At 40.8% G+C, this 24,692-nt stretch overlaps 1 protein-coding gene across 1 annotated transcript in view; it reads right to left on the bottom strand.

Moving 5' to 3' along the window:
* The window catches only part of LOC126184540 (transforming growth factor-beta-induced protein ig-h3-like), a 356,879-nt gene that overhangs the window by 156,456 nt on the left and 175,731 nt on the right, over positions 1–24,692 (bottom strand). Inside the window, exon 3 of the mRNA XM_049926949.1 lies at positions 4,457–4,521. Coding sequence (XP_049782906.1) covers positions 4,457–4,521 — 65 coding nt within the window. The remainder of the gene's footprint in view (positions 1–4,456; positions 4,522–24,692) is intronic.

The following is a 24,692-nucleotide window of genomic DNA, read 5'->3' as shown; positions in this document are numbered from 1 at the left end:
TTATATGACTGTTATTGGCAAATGTCTTTGACACGTGTTAAGACACCAGTATACAGGGTGTTAGGAAATTCCCGTTACAAACTTCTGCGACATGTAGAGGGGACTGACTACATGACATTTTGAAGAGGAACCCATGTTCGGAAACGTGTCGTTTCCGTTTTACGACGCTTTGAATTCAGATGAGTAGCACGATTCAAATGGCTCTGAGCACTACGGGACTTAACATCTATGGTCATCAGTCCCCTAGAACTTAGAACTACTTAAACCTAACTAACCTAAGGACAGCACACAACACCCAGTCATCACGAGGCAGAGAAAATCCCTGACCCCGCCGGGAATCGAACCCGGGAACCCGGGCGTGGGAAGCGAGAACGCTACCGCACGACCACGAGTGAGTAGCACGTCCACGTCTTCTGAGGAAAAGAGAAAAGCCGCAGAGTTGCTTTTCCTGGTATGCAATAGTGTATACAGGATTACGCGTTCATCGGATTTACTCCTATGGACCACTTCTTGTGGGGTCGTATGGAAAATTTAATTTACGAGACTCATGTGGAGATGGAGGAAGTTCTGTTGGCGCGAGTTCTGCCCGCTGCACTAGAAACTGAAGAGACACCAGGTGGAATGGAGAGTGTATGCCAGAACATGCTCGTAGGTACAATGTCTGTAACAACACTGATGGTCGCCACATTGAGCCGCTTTTATAATGCAACAGTACAGTTCTGTGCGTAAAGTATGCTGGATCATTTTTTGTTTCGGAATAATGTGAACACGTAATGTTTAGATGTTAATACAAGCAAATATGCTTAAGTGATAAATGGATGTTTCGTTATGTTTCTTCTCGAACTGTTACGCAATAATTGTATTGCGTCAAGCCTAATTCAACTCCTCAGCAGAAGTGAATCAGTTAAACACCTGAACTGAGACCATCCTAGAACGAAACGCTACGTTTCCGGACGAGGGTTCCTATGGAAAATACTATGTACTCATTTCTCTGCACAAGTCCCATAAGTTCATAACGGGACTTTAGGAACACCATGTATAAGGCAAATTAACATGTATGAAAAAGTAGCAGTCACATTAAGTAACAGGAAACACTGTACACTAGAGATAAATGTATATTGAGAGATATTTTGCCTTCTGTAATACAGACGCCAGTGATGATTGGCATGTGCCAGATACTATTCTGTCATTAAATAAATAAATAAAACGAATATCTCTTGGGCAGCTTACGCGTGTGTATTGGTGTAGCTTTTGTCGACTACAAGAAGATTTATTATTTCATAGATAGCCAAACATTATTCCATATTTTCTAGGAATTCACGATTGACAGGTAATCAATGGCAGTTATCCACCTGATGTTAACAGCTACAGCCTCAAAAGTTACATTCATGGGAGAAACTTCATAAGCGTTTCAAATCCACACCGATGTTCGCGAATCAGGCGGACTCTCCCTCTCCCATTTAATACAATCCTGTAAAAAATTGTGAAATCATGGGAAAAGGAAATAAAGGGACTCCAAATCGGGATTAAAAAAGAGCAGAGAATCAATATGAAGTGTCTGGCTTTCGCAGACGATATCGCTGCTTTACAAACATTAGAGGAGAAGCCAAACTTGTCCTGGAGAAGTGTCACGAAAGCTCACAGCAAACTGGCCTACGAATTTCCTACGTGGAAATTAAATAGGTCGGAGGAAGCTTGCAGATAATCTTTCCATTATAAGTCGGTGAGGGGAAGTGTCCTAAGTTACACACTTTAAAAAATCTAGGTATCTAGGAGAGACCATCCAGACATCACGACTGAACACAATAGTCCCAACCAAGGAAGAATCTCAACATTATAAGAAGCACACAAGCTCACTTTGCGTCATTTCAGTAACAAATCTCTCTTTGTCAATGCGAAATTAAGGTATTACAACACAGTAGTATTATCGGAACTCCACGCTGCAGAAAATACGACGATTCTTGGTCAAACAAACACAAGAGAGACTGAAAAGCAGGAAAGGAAATTTTTGAGGAAAATATTTGGACCTAATTTTCGCAAGGGAGTTTGGACAAAGAGGCCGTCGTGAAAGCTCTGCAAACAGACAGAAACAGTAACGGATATCTCTGGAAAAAGGATAAAATTCTATGGACATAGTCACAGGATGTGACTAAAACAGAAGAATATATTAAAGAAGAGGGAATCATACAAGGTAACATAACGACCTTCCACACCTAAACAAACGTACATGCACATATACAGAAGTCTTAACGGGTTCAACAACAGCAGCACACTGACCATAAAAAAAATGCTTGCCTTTCACATAGAACACCTCGTCGTAGCATAAAACTTTATTCTCGCACATAATTCCGACGCTAGATGTTCCTAGAATATCAAGTACGTGGTGCACAGACGTGGAGAGGCCTGTTTTAGGCGCACGCACCGCAGGCAGGCAGGAGTGTAGCGTGCGGCTCACTGCCACCGCGGCTTCAAAGTACGTAACTGCGTGCCGGCAGCTCGGTCAGTAGGCCCAATTGGTTTGCGGACGTGCCGCGGTTTGTGGCAAATGACACCTGGCTTTGCCCTGGTCTTTTTGCGCTACAAAGCCAATAAACACTTTGGTGTTCCGATCACCAGCTAGAAGTACCCTGGTTCACTTGTGGGAAATGTCGGTCAGGCTTTGCTAGTCCTGTTGCCTCCAGTCAGCCCACCGAAAAATACCATCGCTCCATTTCATAAAATTATTGAAATTTACAAGCGTTTGCCCCTGGATCCCTTCGGAGCGGATTATATGTCTTCATGAAGTTTTTGTTTCAAATGATCATTTATAGCATCTCTCAGAATACTGAAATTTCCTGATAGGGCATTCTGTACAGCATGTGACAGGTGATATGAGGTTGTGCAGTTAGCACGAAAAGCGTGGTGATCACCACATCAGTGTTAGCAAGCTGAAATCCTAATAAGGCATTGTTGTTGATAATTCTTCCGGGTTATAAGGGCGTGGTCCATGGAATACTTATATTCCTAACGTTTCGTCCAATGCTACGTTGGACATCCTCAGAGGTATGGCTGGTCCTCTTGAGTCCTGCCGACTGACGAGTCGGGCGTCGGAAAGCGGCCTAAATACCGAGGGAAGTGGGCGTGGTCTAGCTTGCACATAGTAGCAGAGAGAAAACTAGTCAAAGATAAAATGTAACTATCGATAATAGTCCGTCATAGATAAAAATCACTTATCGATTGTGTAATGCCACTGTCCATATCTCGCTTAATTTCAAGGCCTCTTCTCTTCTATTAAAATTGTCTTCATGTTTATAAATTTCAATAGCCTCCCTATACAGTCGTGGATAAAGTTCGTGGTAGCACAAAACTGTAGTTTCAGAAAACTTAACTACATGGTCTCCGGACTGAAGTGCATGTTCCGCATTATCTATTTTACCCAGTCGGAAAAAACTTTTATGCTTCTTTACCCTCGTATTCACACTTCTTTTCGTAGTACCAATATAGACCTTGCCACAGGTACACGGAATTTTATACACACCGCTAGATGATAATGGTGGCCTTCTATCTTTAACAGAACGAAGTACTTGTCCTATTTTTCTGGTAGGTTTGAATACCGGTTTCACTTTATGTTTCAGCAAGACCTAATTACAGCAGGCCAAAGGACAAGGATGGTACACAACAATGGAAGAACACGGTGTCTTTACCTTTCATTAGTAAGGTTACAGATCGAATCGGCAAAATTTTGCTGAAACATAAAGTGAGGTCTATATTGGTACTACGAAAAGAAGTGTGAATACGAGGGTAAAGGAGCATAAAAGTCTTTGCCGACTGGGTAAAATAGATAATGCGGAACATGCACTTCAGTCCGGTGACCATGTAGTTAAGTTTTCTGAAACTACAGTTTTAAGTGCTACCACGAACTTTATCCACGACTGTATAGGGAGGCTATTGAAATTTATAAACATGAAGATAATTTTAATAGAAAAGAAGAGGCCTTGAAATTAAGAGAGGTCTGGACAGTGGCGTTACAGAATCGATAAGTGATTTTTATCTATGACGGACTATTATCGATAGTTACATTTTATCTTTGACTAGTTTTCTCTCTGCTACTATGTGCAAGCTAGACCACGCCCACTTTCCTCGGTATTTAGGCCGCTCTCCGACGCCCGACTCGTCCGTCTGCAGGACTCAACAGGACCAGCCATACCTCTGAGGATATCCAACGTAGTATTGGACGAAATGTTAGGAATATAAGTATTCCATGGACCACGCCCTTATAACCCGGAAGAATTATCAACAACAGTACCATCCGGTCGTGAAAGCCTTCATTGCCTAATAAGGCATACCAAGAATGTATGTGACTGTAGTAAGTTAAATTTTTCGTGTGAGCTTAAATAATCAATAAGCAGTGTAAAAGTAAAAGTTAATACTGGCTGAAATCGGAAGACAAGAGATGATAGTAAGAAACGTGGCTTACCTCCTGCGCAGCCTGGCTCGCGGGCGACTTGCTGGTAGCCTTCACAGCACTCGTAGCGGATCACCCTGCAAAACACAACACAGCCTTTGCTCATACTCTGCACTTTCATTATAGATGTTTTGCTTTTGTTCTGTGATATATGACGCTGGTTAGAGGCTTTAGTACGTAATTCTGCTGACAGATATAACGCTGAGGACGATGCCAGAATTTGGGGGGGGGGGGGGAGAAGGGGGAGGAGAGAGGAGAGGCGGGGGTTAGTACGGACAATAACGGGAAGAATATTTCCGGAAATTATAAAATGAGGATAGAGAAGAGTATCCAGAGGAAGGAAAAGTGGAAGGAAAGAAACAGGGAGGGGAGAAGATCCAAGTTTTAGAAAGAGAGGTGAGTAAGGTATTAAGAACATAGAAGAATGGTAAATCACCTGAAGCAGGCAGTATCAATCCGAAGCTTTTAAAATATGGTGGTGACGAAATAGTGAAACTATTAACACGGTTGTTCAATAAAATGTTACGTGGAGATACAATACCCAAGGAAATGAAGCTGGGCGATATTAATACTATTTTTAAGAAAAAAGATCGCAAAAGATGCTCTAATTATCGAGCAATTTGTGTTATAAACACATTAATGAGAAGTTTTGGGAAAATAAGCCGGAAAAAAATTTAAAACGCAGGAAGAACAATGTGGTTTTACAGCTGGTAGATCATGCCTAGACCATATTTTTACATTACGACATATCTTAGAGAAACATAGCGAAAATAAAAAAAAACATAGGATTAAATTTCATAGATTTACAAAAAGCATATGATACTATCCCAAGCAAAGTACTTTGGAGAGCATTACATACGACAAACATAAGGGATACTTTAATTAAATAGTACAAGAAATGTATAAAGGTAACATATGTCAAGTGAAAATTGGTAGCACACTTTCACTGAAATTTAGAACAAGCAAGGGTCTGTTACAAGGCTGCCCCATTACACCAACATTATTTAAAATCGATACAGACATCAATCTTAATACATGGTCCCGTATATGCAATGGGATGGGGCTATGAATTGCAGAGGGAGTTTATCTGCATCACCTATTATTTGATGATGATCAAGTAGTTATAGCAAAGATTATATATGTAACCAATTAGCAATGGAATACAGAAACTGGGGATTGAAGATTATTTACCACAAAACAGAATACCTCACTAATGATCCAGATGTCTTATTCATAGAGGGAATGAAAATTAAGAAGGTCAATACTTTCTGTTATTTGGGATCCATTTTAGAGATGGAGGGATCATCAGAGGTAGAAATTAATAAAAGATTGCCAGTGGAAGGAAGGTCACTGGGATGCTCAACTCAGTCTTATGGAGCAGAAATGTAATAAACCAAAACAAAAAAAAAATCATATAAATCGATACTAGAGAGCATAGTTACGTGCAGAGTGGAGACTTGGATTACTAATCTGAAACACATAAAAAGCTGCAAGCAGTAGAAATGGACTCCTAGAGATCAGCAAGAATTTCTAGAAAAGAGAAAGTAAGAAACGACGAAACAATGAAGAGAATGAAAGTAAGAGAAAGAATACATGACGTGATGGATAAAAGGAAATTACAATGGTACGGGCATGCAAGAAGAACTGAGGAAGCTAGAATTCCGAAAATGATCCTGGAATGGGAACCGGAGGGAAAGAAAAGAGGACGCCTTATGAGCACCTAGCTCTACAATGTATGATTAACAGTGGGAAGACTTGGCGCAGAGGAAGAAGATATACAAAATCGAAACACCTGGAGGGACATCCTGAGGAGATAAATTAAGATCTTATGTAACAGATGTAATAATTTTAGGGGACTGATGACCACAGATGTTAAGTCCCATAGTGCTCAGAGCCATTTGAAAGCCATTTCATAATTTCCGTGTATTTGTTATGTTGGAGAAAAATCTTTGTGTAGAGAAAAATCTCAATTAAAAAAAATAATAAAAATTCCGTCTTTTCCAGATGAATCTTTTTTCTGTGAACCAGACACGTTTCGCCTATTCATGTTAGGCATCTTCAGTGGACTATAACATGTAAGAAGATTATTTAGTTACACATATATTGTTATGAGATTTTTATAGCTTCATGGCGGTTTTGTTTGAATCTGTTTCTATTCATAACTGTATGGAATGTAAGTAAAAAAAACACAGCCACATAAGTATAAATAGAAATAGCTAGATTTAAACAAAACTGTCAAAAAATCACCACAAATCTAATATCAAGATATGTATAAGTAAATAATCTTTTTGTATATTATAGATCACTGAAGATGCCTAACATGAACCGGCGAAACATACCTGGTAAACAGAAATAAATTCAGTTGTAAAATACGGACTTTTCATAATTTTTATGATAAAAATAACTTATAACGGCTCCTTCCCCCTTCCCCTCCTTCTCCGGCAATTTACGTACCTGCTGCGCAAAACGGAACACAGCTAGTAGTCTAAGATCTCGACTTAAGCCAACCTTCCCTCATCGAGTTTCCTAATAAAACGTATATTTCATATATTATAAAGAGTAAATAAACAAAACGCGACAGGATTGCCGCCCCATGTCGCTGCACCGCTATTTTAATTAAGGATTGTTTAATTAAATGTTTTTCGCTATTTGCTCTCATGTAGTTTTTTAATTACCATCAACGAGGAGTAAAAGATGTAAATAAAACACCAAAGTAAGGTTGCCTGTCTTTTTTCCCCGTAATGATGGATGTAGCTGGGTGCAAACAGGCACACTTGTAGGAGTAAATTATTCTCATTGAGTTTCCTTATACAATCATACGTAAAATGTAGATAACTTTGTTGCAAACACGACAGCATAGCGTTGCCTCAGAAAAACTGGGCCTAATTTAGGGTTGCTGCAGTTTCAAGTTTCAGTAACTGAGTACGAGAGCTTGTCGCGTCGAGTCCAAGATAATGGTTCAAATGGCTCTGAGCACTATGGGACTCAACTGCTGAGGTCATTAGTCCCCTAGAACTTAGAACTAGTTAAACCTAACTAACCTAAGGACATCACAAACATCCATGCCCGAGGCAGGATTCGAACCTGCGACTGTAGCGGTCTTGCGGTTCCAGACTGCAGCGCCTTTAACCGCACGGCCACTTCGGCCGGCCCAAGATAATGACTCGCGAAATTCCCATAGTTTTTTTTTGTAACCTCTACTGCAGCACCGCCAAACGATTTGAATGTCTAAACACACTGCGAAATGATTGTGTATTGGAGGGTAGAAGCACCCTCAAAACCCATATCTACACTCACCTAATAAACTTACCATCGACTCCATAAGTTCGCGTCAAAGATGGACTCTCACAATCAGCAGTAGTATGAGAACGAAAATATTGACTGCTGTCAAGAAGAATACTGCTTTGTCACAACTAGATGAGACATATTCTTTGCAAAAAAGCAGGATAAAAAGGACAAAATATTATTATAACGATTAAAAATAACATATCCATTTGATTGTAGTGTCGATAAATAGGTTTCATTTAACACTTCTACAGGTAAAGCAGCAGCATCCGCTGTTACTGATTTCTTGCTTGCTGCTAAGTCAGCTGGAGGTTAACAAAAGTTAAGTTTTATATCTAAAAGCTACTTCGTTACGGGAAAATTTGAGAAACCGATATTACGAAACAGAATTTTTAATTCCGCATCACAATGCACCTCCAGAGCTCAGGTGAATAAAAATAAAGAGGCAGTACTGAAGTCTCAACGTCAAAATCGACAAGGATTTGATATTACTTATAGAATTACAGAATCTTTACAACCCAGATATACTGATTTTTTGGATGCCTTAAGAATTATCGTTTTAAGAAGGCTTTGGTACAGTTATTAGCCAATTACTGGGAGAATGACTATTTGGCATCAATAATGCAAACTAAGGAAGTATTTATAGCCGTTGGAAGTCACAGGTACTCTTACCAAATAAAGAAAATAATTTCGTAAAAACTGAAGAAATTGATGAAGAAGCGGATATGGGGATTATTATTCATATTAGCAAAATGCCACTAAGTTCAAAAATTTTAGTAAAATTCTCTGATACTGATGTTTTAATAATTTTGCTGGCCAATATGCATAAAGTCTCTGAGTCTGAAATTTGGTTGGCAGGTTCAGCACCTAAGACAGAAAAACAATGAACATATTAATTGTATCAACTTCGCAGAATTAGCATCGATGTTGGAACCCCATTATGTCTAAGTTTACCAGCATTCCACGCATTTACAAGCTGTGACTACAGCTCTGCTTTCTGCAATAAAGGAAAAATCACAGCCTTTCAATTTCTTGCAAAAATCTGCAAAACAAGTTTTGTGTCATTTACAGATGACATCGACGTTTGACGAAAAAAGTAAATTGGTTCAGGAGTCTACTGCTGTTATGTGTGGCATAATGCAGTACGAAAGTGTTAACGACGCAAAATTTCGTATGTTCCAAACGAATTATTCAAACTAAAAAGGTAATGAGCAATATATTAAAAAATTAAAATCTTCAATTCAAATATAATACCACCATACTGGAAATCGTTAAACAAAAAATTTTACGCACTATATATGTAAATTCAATGTGGCTTAATGCTACCGACCCTTATTGCAAATCTACAGCCTGAATCTTGTGGCTGGTACACGAATGGCTATTTAAAGCTAATCCTCGAGGACCCAACACTCTTTACAAATTGACGAAATTTTACGGGTTACACACAGGGATAGTAATGATGACAATCCCTCAGAATTTGATTTAAGTATTTCAGTATTTCAGTATTCAGATTCTGAATAAATATTTTTGAAATCTTTGTATTTTAAATTGTACTATATTGTTTCTGTTACAACAAATGTGCTGCTAGGTTTTTAAGGTGTTGATTTATTTTCTTCATTTATTGACCCTATTTTATAAATAAATACATAAAATATGAAAGGTGAGTGAATATTTCTTATTATTAGTATATTGTGAATTTATATAGTGGAAATTATTAGGTACTTTAAAACGTTAAACACTGAGTGTAGATTTGCGTTTTGAGCGTGCTTCTACACTAAATAAATACAATACACAATCATTTGGCAGTGTGTTTATTACACGCCAGTCGGTTGGCAGCGCTGCAGTAGCGGTTGCAAGAAAACTGTGGAAGTTTCGCGATTCATTATCTTGGAGTTTGGTTACACGGAGAAAAGAGCATGCCCACTTTCCTTTACTCGGCGACTCACACACCGCTATTATTCTGCGTCTTTCTCTGTCGCATAGATTTGTACTTTCAGTGTTTCTCTGTTACTGCAACCTAAGCCACAGCAGTACTAGTTCCAGTTTTGCTAAGGAAACCCTGTACCATTGTGTTCGCAGTAAAAGTATCTACATTGTGTATACTATTGTATAAGGAAACTCGATGAAGGTAATTTACTCCTACACGCTTACCTATTTTCTCCTAGCAACCTTTCATTATTGCCTGGAAAAAAGTAATTATTTCAGCGTTTTCTTTATGTCTTGATCGTTGCTGATGTTTTAAAGAATCTGCATAAGTGTAAATATCGAAATAATTAAACTAAACAGTTTTAATCAGAAACAGCTGGGCAGGGATATGGAGCGGCATCCCTAGTACGTTTTGTATATTTATTATATACATTATATTGTATAAATTATATATATTTTACTACAGGATCTTAGACTATAGTCTCCTTGTCGGCCAGGAGAGCAGCCGAACGCAGGAAGTAGTGGCTAGGGAGTCGAGCTAGAGCAACAGGTGGCTGCAACCAGTGGATGACAGGCGCCACCTCCCCGCTGCTCCTGCTACCCTGCGCGCCAGCGCAGGTGACGTAACACGTCGCTCCCAGCGGTCAATAGGGGGTTGGCAACACTGTTTACAGTGATGGATTAAGATAGGCTAACTGTGAAACTGAAGTACGAAAATATGAATGAGAATAGTACTTCGTCATGCCCGTGGAATACTATACCTGCTACTTTTTAAAGGCTGTAAAATGTTATCAGGCTTGCTGTGTGCATGCATACCTTCTACACAAATATATGGTTCAATAAGCGTTTAAGGGCTAGCTTCAAATGATTTTTAATTAATGGACATCATGACATCTTTTCAGTAAAACGGAATGCAAACAGTCGCTAAAATTTTGTTTGAAACTTTAATGCTCAATTCTGTAGCCTCAACGATACATCAGCTTAATTACTTACATGTTAATTACATCTGGAGCATCTTCATCCACAGCAATGCATTAATTATTTTAAATTATGAAAAAAAGAATTAGTCTTTACGGTACATAATTAAATGAACCCTCTGAGGGTATGCGTACACCAGTTGTATATCACTGCGTAAGTTCAACTAATAAAAGTACTACAGACTGGTTTCAGAATTAATGGGTAGACAACTGAAAAACTAAACAGTCATTTTACTTGACAGAAAACCTAAAATCAATAATTCAGTCAATATTGGAAACCATAATACGCTATGTCGACTGTTTTTATCCAGTTGCTCCCACAGACTGGTTTCACTGAAAAGAGTGAATGAATAATTCCATCAATATGCAGAACTACAAGAGAATGAACTGAATCGACTCTTTTCATTCGGTTGTTGCCATCACGAGCCTGCAGCTGTTGTGGTCAGTACGTTCCAAGTGTCAGTTATTCACAACAGTGTTCTCTGTAGGTATGACTGCATAAATAAGAGCTAAATAAATTCGAATTCGAATGTGGGCAAATAGTTGTTGCTTGTGTGGTCGGTGCTCCCGTAACCAAGAAAGCCGAAGTGTTATGTAATCCAAGAGGCATTGTATCGAAGATTTATACCGCATAAAGCCGGCTGTTGTGACCGAGCGGTTCTAGGCGCTTCAGTCCGGAACCGTACGACTGCTGCGGTCGCAGGTTCGAATCCTGCCTTGGTCATGGATGTGTGTGATGTTCTTAGGTTAGTTAGGTTTAAGTAGTTCTAAGTTCTCGGGGACTGTTCACCTCAGATGTTAAGTACCATAGTGCTCAGAGCCATTTGAACCTTCCAAAACTCTTTTGATACTCTTAGTTGATGACACTGGAAAATGTAGTGAAAAGACCACGACAGAGACAATCTCAAATGCGGAAGTACGAAGAAATCAAAATAGACAGCTATAGTTGATGGACGTCATATGACACCATTACGTCCAACGGGAAGCGAATTTGAAAGTGTTCGAAGATATCTCCGGAACATTGTTCACGTTTTAACCATCAAAACCAAATACAGGCAATAGGACGAGTGTATCAGTAAAATATTGGACAAAAGTAGATAGAGACATTCTTATCACTGGGGAAGGAAAGTCTTCTGGGAAGGTCGAGGTAACTACGCGGAAGATAAAAACAAGGGGAACACTCAGAATTAATTACAGTAAGTTTTCATAAGGAGATTGTACACCATATTTAGAAGACCACCGTAACTGACAACTGTTTTCAATTAGCTGCAAAGTCATTGCAGTAAACTTCCATTATTATCAACTCGTGTAATACATGAGAAACAAAAGGGTGAAGATGTGTGAGGTAATTAACTTTCTGTTAGTTGAATACAAGTTTTACCCAATTTCTGACTAAATGACAACAAGAAATACATCATACTTTACCTAGAGCAGAAATCAAGTTGGTTACAAAAAAGTGAGAAGCTCAGTGGTATAATCACAAGTTTTAAACGATGTAACAGAAGCAACGAGTGGGTGTTGCCACTTCATGTGGAACTTATGGTTCTAACAACGTTATTCGCCATCCTTCAACAGAATACATGCTGACAATACTTGAAAAACGGGGAATCGCATCCTCAGAGCGAGGTGAGTAGTGGTCAAGTCACTGGGAAGTAGTGGTGTTCAAATCTTCAGTAGGCCATCCAGGCTGTGCTTTCGCCTTAATCGTTTACGGTGAAAGTGGGAGTGGTTCTTTTGAAAGCGCGCTACCATTTTCCTTTCCTTTCCTGGTGCTATAGAAACGTTTTCTCTGCCCCCAATGACCTACTTGTCTACGGGTATTAAACACTAATTTCCCTTGCTTTACTTACTCCGTTAGACCAAGAGAGTAAAGAATTTGAAAGCAATTAGGGAGTGCATGTACTGCAGTCTTAAGAGAAATGTTACGAATCTCTATGTTAGGGCAAAGAAAGTGAAAGAAAGTGTTTGCACCAGCGAATCTTACTTAAACAATTTTCAGTCTGCAGATATCATTATTTTGTTTGCTTGTAATAAGCAAGATCTTCAATGAAGAATGAATGAACTGAAATGGGACAGTGTGAGAGTAGACCAGAACATTAAGTACATTTAGACCTAAAACATACCAGTATGCTTAAAGGATGACAGTTAAGCCTTACAACGGTGGTAATGAGCTTTTTGACAAGTCAGTTACTTAAGCTACCTGAAATGAGCGAGCGATTGGGGACCAAAATAAATAAACCAAAAGATAAGATTCACTTGGGAACTGCCGACTTAAAAGTGAATTTACCGTTTGCTTAAATAATAAAGTCAGTACCCAGCACATACTCTGAGTTACAGCCTATGGCAGTGAGACATCTACATCTACTTTTACATCTACACTTCGCAAGCCACCTTGTGTGACGGAGGGTAGTTTGTGAACCACTGTCACTTCCTCCTACGATTCGCGGAACGGACGATTACTGGACATGGACGACAAATGCGCAAACTTTCCAAGCAATGAGATTAACTCGACGCGCTAAGGAAAGAAGCATACTACGAATATCAGTGTTTTCCAGGAAGATGAACAGATCATAAAGAAGAAAGGCAGGATTTAAGGGGGTCATAGTAATTATTACATAGTTGGAACGGAGAGGATTTGTGCATATAGCCACACTATCTGACCGAAAATGAACTAAGGATCTTCTGTGCTGTATTCACTACTACAAGTAACATTTAGACGACCAGGATGGCGAATAGAGGATAAATAGAGACGTTGCAAACTCTCAGTTAGATACCACTGAAGCAGGAATTCGGTAATGTGTTAGTTAAAGTACTATACTGATATTCGTCGGAAGCGATTTAGAGAACCCATGGAAAATCTAGATCAGGATTGCCGTGCGGGGGTTTAAATCTCTAACAACACACACGCCCAGTGTGCGACTGGACTAATGATGAAGATCGTAACAAGTGAATAAGTCTGAAAGAAGCCTTTGTCCATTACGAATGTATGTTCTCAGCGATGAATCATCGTGCAATCCAGAACGTACAAAAAATGCCCTTGTCGGGCAGTACGTAGTGAACGTTCGTCAATGATAAAGCAACGGAAGGATTCATAAGAACCTAATAGTATACAGAATTTCTGAGCCCTGGTGCAGGCACATCACGCTCACAAATGGATGCTATTTTGTGTTGCTCGAGCGCTTCGACAATGACGTGACGGGGAAACGAAGAACCATCAGCAAAATTTTGACGTACACGAAAAGGTTAACATTCGAAGTAAGCGTGCCAAAAGAAGAAGCACTACAGAACAACTGACCAAACAACACAACAATGGACCCCAAACTATTTATTCTTGGTGTCCATGCAGTGAAACCTCACATAGTTTAGACTATTCCAGGGGAAAGTCAAAGTGTAGCCAGTGCTTAATACAGAAGAATACTCGAAAACTACGGGTCTTTTGCAACGAGTACGTGAATTCAGTGGATACCAACTATTAAAATGCTTCTAAATGTGACGATTCATGGCATTCTTCCACACTGTGATCTACGAGTGAGTGTAACGTAATTTATTTTACTTTCATCAATTTCCTTGTTAAAAATAATTTTTATAAAAATGAAATACTGTAATATCGTTTCTAGCATACATAGAGTTGATTTAATCTATGTGGTTGCCATCTCGATTGCAAGCAGTCTTTTCTACAAACAAGCAAATGTCACTACTACAGTGAGTGTTTCTTTTACCTTGTCAGACTAACTAAATAAATATTTTCACATCAATAAATGTTCCTCGAGAGAAAACTCCCATAAAAAAGTGAAGCACCGAAAAGACATGGGTTGATGTCAGTGTAGCTTTGTACATGCACAAAACGTCGGTGGGTATATAAACAATTAGAGTTGCAATTCTCTACGACATGCAGAACGGCCACCAAGTTGATTTGTGTTGTCCTTGTTTAATATTATAACAGACTTGGTAGAGTATATAAAGGTCATGGACAGCATCAGATGTTGAGCTCTTACCGTGAAGGAGGCGGAGATACCACACACTCTATGAGGTAGCGTTATCAGCACCTCGCAGATACTGAAAGGGTTCTCATTGTAGTTCTCCATTCGACAGCTAGTCAAATCGAGGAATATCCAGATTTGTGGGACATTCAGATGTGTTAGCGGCTCAGTGTTGGACAGCATGGGTACGTCAAGTTCGACCACATCTAACCACCACAAAGAAGGATCGTCGTATTGTGCACCAAGCATATTGTAAACCGTTCGCATCTGGGCCTGCCATCAGAGAACAAGTAATCAACTGCTTGTGACATTCTGTGTCATCTCGCACCACTGGTCGAAAACTAGCAGCAACCAGACTAGGGAATTACCGTCCCATGAGCAGGCTGCCATTAGCACTGCAACACCAACGGTTGCGTTTAGAGTGGTGCTGTAACCGGGAAGCATTATGGCGACGAGCTGAGTAGACGCCCCATTTTTCAATGTTTTGGAGAGGCACAGCTGTGTTACACATGGCGTCATAGTGTGGGGAGTCATCGAATATTACATCAGGTCACAGCTGCTAATGACTGAGAAGCCGGCCGGTGTGGCCGAGTGGTTCCAGGCGCTTCAGTCTGGAACCGCGCGACCACTACGGTCGCAGGTTCGAATCCTGCCTCGGGCATGGATGTGTGTGATGTCCTTAGGTTAGTTAGGTTTAAGTAGTTCTAAGTTCTAGGGGACTGATGACCTCAGATGTTAAGTCCCATAGCGCTCAGAGCCATTTAATGACTGAGAAAACTCTGATGGCGCAACTGTAAGTCACCTATATCCTGTGTCCTCGTGCGTCCTCCCATGCGACAGTATCGAGGAGCTATTTTTCAACAGGGTAATGCTCGTCCAAAAATGGCACGCATCTGTACGAAATGTCGGAGTGATGCTGAGGCAGCCCCGTGGCCAGCAAGATTGCCAGATGTGTCCCCGATAGATCACGTGCGGGACCAGCTCGGACGTAATCTCAGTCCCAGTGCTAGTATCCCCAAGATTCCAAGGATCAGTTACAACAGTTGTGGGCCAGCGTGCCTCAGGAGAGGACATAACAGGTTCATGACATTCTTCCCAAGCAAATCAACGTACGCATACACGCTGGAAGGAGTGTTACGTCGTACTGATAAATGAGCTCCTATGGCAAAGTTGGTTGTAAATTTGATTCTATGTTATAATCACTGAAAACATCACACAACATCCAACCCCCGAAGTGTCGCTTCGTCACGTCGTCGGATGACGTACTTCGCCGCACGTGTAGTGGTTGGGCTCTGGTGTGAAGGGATGACTGAGCGATGCAGTACTTGCATTCCAGCAAACGGCGCAGATTTCGAACTCCTTTTGTAAATGGGATTTGTTGAGAACCTATAAGTTGCAAAATTATTGTCCTCTCTGTAACCAAGTAAAGGCTATTCTTCTTTTGTGTTTCTTTCCTTTCGCCTTTTTTTTTGTTTACAGACATTATTTAGCAAAGAAAGCATAGATCATTTACTGCTAACAATGCAACTCGGAAGCTTTACTTCTGACGCAGTACGTAGGTTTCTGTTGTACTGTACTTTGCAATTAACCTGCGGAGATCGCGAGCCCGGTAAATAAAATAATAAATCTTACCTCAATGTCGATATACAGGGTGAGTCACCTAACATTACCGCTGGATGTATTTCGTAAACCACATCAAATACTGACGAATCGATCCCACAGACCGAACGTGAGGAAAGGGGCTAGTGTAATTGTTTAATACAAACCATACAAAAATGCACGGAAGTATGTTTTTTAACACAAACCTACGTTTTTTTAAATGGAACCCCGTTAGTTTTGTTAGCACATCTGAACATATAAACAAATACGTAATCAGTGCCGTTTGTTGCATTGTAAAATGTTAATTACATCCGGAGATATTGTAACCTAAAGTTGACGCTTGAGTACCACTTCTCCGCTGTTCGATCGTGTGTATCGGAGAGCACCGAATTACGTAGGGATCCAAAGGGAACGGTGATGGACCTTAGGTACAGAAGAGACTGGAACAGCACATTACGTCCACATGCTAACACCTTTTTGTTGGTCTTTTTCACTGACGCACATGTACATTACCATGAGGGGAGAGGTACACGTACACAGGTGGTTTCCGTTTTCAATTACGGAGTGGAATAGAGTGTGTCCCGACATGTCAGGCCAATAGATGTTCAATGTGGTGGCCATAATTTGCTGCACACAACTGCAATCTCTGGCGTAATGAATGTCGTACACGCCGCAGTACATCTGGTGTAATGTCGCCGCAGGCTGCCACAATACGTTGTTTCATATCCTCTAGGGTTGTAGGCACATCACGGTACACATTCTCCTTTAACGTACCCCACACAAAGAAGTCCAGAGGTGTAAGATCAGGAGAACGGACTGGCCAATTTATGCGTCCCCCACGTCCTATGAAACGCCCGTCGAACATCCTGTCAAGGGTCAGCCTAGTGTTAATTGCGGAATGTGCAGGTGCACCATCATGCTTATACTACATACGTCGACGCGTTTCCACTGGGACGTTTTCGAGCAACGTTGGCAGATCATTCTGTAGAAACGCGATGTATGTTGCAGCTGTTTGGGCCCCTGCAATGAAGTGAGGACCAATGAGGTGGTCGCCAATGATTCCGCACCATACACTTACAGTCCACAGTCGCTGTCGCTCTACCTGTCTGAGCCAGCGAGGATTGTCCACGGACCAGTAATGCATGTTCCGTAGATTCACTGCCCCGTGGTTTGTGAAACCCGCTTCATCGGTAAACAGGTAGAACTGCAACGCATTCTCTGTTAATGCCCATTGACAGAATTGCACTCGATGATTAAAGTCATCACCATGTAATTGCTGATGTAGCGACACATGAAACGGGTGAAAGCGGTGGCCTGTGGATCCCTACGTAATTCTGTGCTCTCCGATACCCACGATCGAACAGCGGAGGAGTGGTACTCAAGCGTCAACTTTAGGTTACAATATCTCCGGATGTAATTAACATTTTACAATGCAACAAACGGCACTGATTACGTATTTGTTTATATGTTCAAATGTGCTAACAAATCTAACGTGGTTCCATTTTAAAAAACGTAGGTTTTTGTTAAAAAACATACTTCCGTGCAGTTTTGTATGGTTTGTATTAAACAATTACACTAGCCCCTCTCGTCACGTTCGGTCTGTGGAATCGGTTCGTCAGTATTTGATGTGTTTTACGAAATATATCCAGCGGTAACGTTAGGTGACTCACCCTGTATAAGTGTCGAACGCAGTGAAAAAATACTGACTGCCAGAAACAAGTATCGAAACCCGAGCCCGAAGTGCTAAAGTCGCATCCGTAGGCTTAGAGCGACACAGACCTGAATACTTCACTTCGGGTGGGATGGCCGCGCGGGGTTTGCCGATCGGTCTAGGGCGCTGCAGTCATGGGCTGTGCGGCTAGTCCTGGCGGAGGTTCGAGTCCTCCCTCGGGCATGGGTGTGTGTGTTTGTCCTTAGGATAATTTAGGTTAAATGATGTGTAAGCTTAGGGACTGATGACCTTAGCAGTTAAGTCCCATAAGATTTCACACACATTTACATTTTATTTTTCGGGTGGGATGATCAGGTGCTTCCGACCTACAGGCTCAACAGCTGCACTTGTAGCGAGGTACGTCATCTGGTGACGTCACATGTTCAACATTTCTCTTCCACTCCTGGGGTATTTCCCGGCATGTATCTTATATTAAATTACTTATCTCAGCGTCATCTACAGCACTTCGGAGGTTTTTAAAAATTAAGACTCACCCTCCATAACGGCATGTATATGATGAAATTAGATTCAGTGGGGTATAGCAACGTAAAACGGAGAATGTACAGGTACTTCTCAGCAGGAGACTATAGGGTAATAACAACAGTATTGCAGTTAGTAAAACAGTGGCAGCTTCGTAATGAATGGCAATATGGCTAACGGAGTGAGTTACTATAAGCAACACAGTGAGGAATTAATCTTTTCAGTATTGGAAAAAAGTCTTCGGCAATAACAGCTGAACAGACTTATATCTATGTGACGGGTTAATTATTACGAGACAGAGGGATTATATTGGAAACTGAGTACTTCATAAAATGTGTGATGATGTTCGAAAATGTGGTAAGTTTGATTAACTGAAATGCTATGAAAAAGGAATAATAGAGTTTAACGTCCTGTCGATGACGAGGTTATTACAGACGGGGCACTAGCTAGGAGAGGATGAGAAACGAATCGATCTTGTTCTCATCAAATGAAACATCTTCGCACTAGCCTCAAGCGAACTGGGGAAACCACCGAAAACTTAAATACTGATGGCTGGGCGGGGATTTGAATCACCGTACTACCGAATGTGCAATGTTACAATAGAGGAGAAAAACGAGGGCAAAGTTATTGAAGAATATTGGACAGAGAATCGAAACGAAGGAGGAGAAACAATTAAAATCTGCGATATGTTTAAAATTACTGCAAGGAATATAGTCTTCAAAATCACAAAGGAAGAAGATATACCTGAAAATGAAACACTAATACGAAAAGATATCGAGTGGACTGCATAAACATTAGATAAGGAGTTGAGAACTAAATGTTTGCCTGTTAAGTGCATACAGATACGCCTAGGGATTCAACGAACTGTATCACTAAATTCATTAGAGTGTATCGGAGCTGATACTTTGGAGTGGGGCATTTATCATCTAAGAAAGAATAAGACAAAGTCGACATTCTCCGAGACGATGACTACAGGACTGAGTTAGGGAGTTGAAGTCAGTTTAGTGAAAGAGCTAGCGAATGTCACAAAGAAGAAAGTAATTTAAAGTGTAAACGACTGTATAGGTACAGGAAAGCTAGAAGTGAAAAAGCTACGGGTAACACTAAAAATACGCAAATGTATTGATGCAAAAAGTAAATACTTGAAGTACAAGGATTACGTGGGTAGCCAGCAATGCAAGTTTTTTTCGTGGTAAAATTCACAGTGTTCAGGAAGACTGAACGAGAATACCGGCAGTGAAATATACATATATGAAATGCAAATGTATGGAACGCAAATCGAATGACTGTTAAATGCAGCATAAAGACAGCAGCAAAATATACAAAACCAGAGAATAGCTGACACGCAATGACATAGAGGAGGATGGGTTTAATTCGAAAAAAATAGGTGACCCAATAATGGCCTCAGATTTTTTAACAATGGTGCATGATGCGAAATCAAATAACTCAGAAGCAGTCATTGAGATGTACTCGCAGTCGCTGATATCAGAAGAAATACCGCAACGTCAAAGTTATTCGAGCTGGTGTCCAAAACCTATCACACAAAAGCCTTACAAACAGATTTCCAGAATTATCACCAGCTCACCGAAAAAGGCACGAGCTGATAAACGCAAACATCTTCGGATGATATATGTGACATTTCAGGTTTGGAACTTGATGGCTAACATAAGACTCAGAAGAATGGAAAGAAAAATCGAAGGCGTAATACATGAAGGTCAGCTGGCTTGAAGAGAGTTAAGAGAAAATAGAATACATTGTGATGGTACGCTTTGAACTGAAAGGAACGTTGAAAAAAGTTGAGTAACCCATCATAACATTTATGGACTTACGAGTGTAAAAGCACTTGGACTTTGTAAGGTGACGTAATATGATCGAAATCCTAAGCGGAAACACGTGTAACCGACAATATCTACCACAAGAAAGTGGGAACAATGACATCAGAAAATTTATAATGAGAAGCCTGTGACGAGAAGGATTTATGGCAAGATTGCAGGTAATCGCAACTACAGTTTAACTTGTATGTCGATGATGTAATTAAGGAAATGAAAGAAATTTTCAAACAGGACAGGAATAAAAGTACAGCGCGAACAGACACAAGTGATATGTTACTCTGGTGACATAGCTCTTTGGGTGAAAGTATAAAGCCGTTGAAGAATTGAAGAGTGAAATGGGGAGGCTACTTAGCTCAGGACATTTGTTAACGACAAACAAAATAACGATAACATTCACAGAGAATTGTGGAAACAAGAAAAGCGTCCGTCTAAACATCGAAACTAGGAATGGTAAAATAGAATGAATAGCAAGATTTTTTAACCAAGAAAGCGGGGGGATGATACAAGGAAGACACAAGAAGCAGAATGGAAATGAAAATGTTATTTATCGAATAGTTGCAGTTGTATGAAATACGGAATTAATGGAAATGTTTAGGAAACTTTATTTCTGGAATATGAAATTAAATGGAAAAGAAGCATCGACTGTAATAAAGACTGGAAGAACTTGGAATGTATTGATTCAGTATGTGACAGGCGAAGATCAGAATTTGTGAAAAACGTTATTTCTGGAGTATGGAATTGTATGGAAAACAAGTGTCGAGTTTAACAAAGACTGGAAGCATTGAGAATGTATCACTACAGTACTTAGTAGGCGAAGATAAGAATATGTGAAACATCATATTGAGGCTATAGGATGGTGAGGAAGAAAAAAGAACGAAACCAAGCCATTCAAAACGATATGAATATAGAAACGTATTAATAATGACTACAAGCACAGTCACCCAAACAGAACAAGGTGCCATCTAAGCACGGACTAACATACAGTGTTGTCAATAGATTTCTTCCCGGGTATTCGCTCTAATTGTGTATGAACGAGTGCTCCTTCAAATAAATGAGTACAAGATTCATTCTCGAACTTCACTGAATGATATGCTCGTAAAGTATAATGCGCACCGCACTACCTTGCGTGAAAGGGAGGTGGGTGGTCCCGCGCGGCGGATTAACGACCCAGGACTGGTACACTGGTTAGCCTAAGTGTAATTTTTAGGTGGTTTCCCACACTCATTTAGGTAAATGCTGGGGTGGTCCCCAATTCCCGTCTCACAGAATACGATACACAAATAGTTAAATCAAATGGTTCAAATGGCTCTGAGCACTACGGGACTCAACATCTTAGGTCATAAGTCCCCTAGAACTTAGAACTACTTAAACCTAACTAACCTAGGGACATCACGCACACCCATGCCCGAGGCAGGATTCGAACCTGCGACTGTAGCAGTCCCGCGGTTCCGGACTGCAGCGCCAGAACCGCTAGACCACCGCGGCCGGCACAAATAGTTAAAACATAATAATGCACAGAACGAAATTTACAGATTCACAGGCAATGGGTGCACACGACTTCTCTGCCTTAGGTTACCTTGATAACTGTGACTTCAGGAAGGGCACCTGGCAACAATGTTCAACGATAAAATAAAATTTTCCAAATCCCGAAACAGTTGACCCTTACTGAACGGGATCAATGCTAGAGAAAGGAAGGAGACCATAGACAGTAAGCATTCAGTGTAATCTCGCAACTCTTGATTTTGTTTTTATGACAAAACCAAGAGAATTTCTCATCTGCTGGCTAGGATGGTAAGATGAATTTGTTAGGTACCTCGAAAGAAACACTTCATATTCGTATAGGAGTTCTGAAATCACTCGGAAATTACAAAGGAGGTACAATTTTTTTACAAAGTCTATATATTGGAATCTAGTGGCTGGCAGGCAGCTGAGTCAGGAACTACGAATTTACAGCACAAACTGTTAATACCTACGCTAAACAGCGGGGTTAAGTGGTTGCCTGTCAGAGGTAACTGGATTGGCCTCAAGTCGAAGTATAAAAACAATATCTAACCTAAGGATGGATAGAGAGAAGATACGTTCAACTCTGGTCAAGAGTTACGACACGCATCGACAACTGATTTTTGTTATTCAGTCAAAAGGCAAGACTCGAGACATCATTCGAAGAAATGAAGTGCAGCTTCACGGGTTGAAAGAGTAGGTGATGTTATTTCAGTGATTGCAATATTGAGAAAAATTTACAAAGAATACGACAGTATGAGCAAGGTCATCGCCATACTAGCTGACAATGGTCGTCCGGTATAGTGCACAACCGCGTTTCATGCTGTACGCAATGAGACACCATTCACCAGTAGTTCATGCTTCAAGGTCACGAGTCCGCTACAAATGCAACCGTTTGCGTTGTGGTGTTAATGGCAGCCTACGCATGTGACGGTAATTCCCTTGTCTGGTTGTTGCTAGTCTCTGACCAACGGTGCAGGATGATACAGAACGTAGCAGGAAGTCCATTACTTGTTCTCGAAAGGCAGGTGAAGAAGTGATCATCCCTTGTGGTGGTCGGAAGTGGTCGAGTGGGACCTTGACGATGAGTATGCCCACTCTAAGGTCCCTTCTACATCTTCATCTACGTAGATACTCTGCAAATCACATTTAAGTGCCTGGCAGAGGGTTCATCGAACCACCTTCACATTTATTTATTTAGCGTATGGCTAATACAGATATATCATGAAATTACATATACATATGTACATATTGACACACAAGAAACTTAAGTTTGTCTTCACAACTGAATATCCAGTCCATCAATCCAGCGCACTGCATCTGGAGTTGCTAGCAGGAAGTCCTCTTTGGCGCCGTGATATGCTCGAATCCTGCATTCACTGACAATGTGGTGAACAGTCTGGTATGGAGCCCCGCAGCCACAAGCTGGATCAGGCAGCTTCTTCCACTTAAAGAGAGCATCCCTGCATCGCCCATGGCTGGTACGGATTCTGTTGAGAGTAGACCAGGTCTTGCGTGGTAAGTCGAATTAACTTGGAAGTTTAGCACCTGAGAAGATGTTATGCAGGTGCACATCTGTCACTGCTTCCCACCGACCTTTCCATTCTTCAAGAGGTTTGAAATTCTTAGCAACCATGTCAGCAGCATCGCACAGAGTTGGATGACGTGATTTCAGTCTCTTGCGATTTAAAAGTGGAAGGTCGCTATGCACGGGTAGGTTAGAATTCCTGGAGATCTTGTGGAATTCTCTCATAAGGGCAGTACATCTGCCTTCACAATTCTCTATTCTTCCAATCCCGTACAGCACACGGAAAGAATGGACATCTATGTCTTTCCGTACGAGCTCTGATTTCCCTTATTTTATCGTGGTGATCGTTCCTCCCTATGTAGGTCGGTGTCAACAAAATATTTTCGCATTCTGACGAGAAAGATGGTGATTGCAATTTCGTGAGAAGATTCCGTCGCAACGAAAAACGCCATTCTTTTAATGACTTCCAGTCCAAATCCTGTATCATTTGTGTGACACTCCCATATTTCGCGATAATACAAAACGTGCTGCCTTTCTTTGAACTTTTTCGATGTACTCCGTCAGTCCTACCTGGTAAGGATCCCACACAGCGCAGAGGTATTCTAAAAGAGGACGGACAAGCATAGTGTAGGTCAGTTACATTTTCTAAGTGTCCTGCCAATAAAACGCAGTCTTTGGTTAGCCTTCCCCACAACAGAGGAAAGTCCACTGGACCTGACGGGATACCAATTCGATTCTACACAGAGTACGCGAAAGAACTTGCCCCCCTTCTAACAGCCGTGTACCGCAAGTCTCTAGAGGAACAGAAGGTTCCAAATGATTGGAAAAGAGCACAGGTAGTCCCAGTCTTCAAGAAGGGTCGTCGAGCAGATGCGCAAAACTATAGACCTATCTCTCTGACGTCGATCTGTTGTAGAATTTTAGAACATGTCTTTTGCTCGAGTATCATGTCGTTTTTGGAAACTCAGAATCTACTATGTAGGAATCAACATGGATTCCGGAAACAGCGATCGTGTGAAACCCAACTCGCATTATTTGTTCATGAAACCCAGAAAATATTAGATACAGGCTCCCAGGTAGATGCCATTTTCCTTGACTTCCGGAAGGCGTTCGATACAGTTCCGCACTGTCGTCTGATAAACAAAGTAAGAGCCTACGGAATATCAGACCAGCTGTGTGGCTGGATTGAAGAGTTTTTAGCAAACAGAACACAGCATGTTGTTCTCAATGGAGAGACATCTACAGACGTTAAAGTAACCTCTGGCGTGCCACAGGGGAGTGTTATGGGACCATTGCTTTTCACAATATATATAAATGACCTAGTAGATAGTGTCGGAAGTTCCATGCGGCTTTTCGCGGATGATGCTGTAGTATACAGAGAAGTTGCAGCATTAGAAAATTGTAGCGAAATGCAGGAAGATCTGCAGCGG

This window comes from Schistocerca cancellata, chromosome 4 (assembly GCF_023864275.1).
Source record: "Schistocerca cancellata isolate TAMUIC-IGC-003103 chromosome 4, iqSchCanc2.1, whole genome shotgun sequence".
Classification (NCBI taxonomy): domain Eukaryota; kingdom Metazoa; phylum Arthropoda; class Insecta; order Orthoptera; family Acrididae; genus Schistocerca; species Schistocerca cancellata.
Note: the sequence above shows the minus strand (reverse complement) of the source record. Positions and strands in the feature narration are given on the sequence as shown.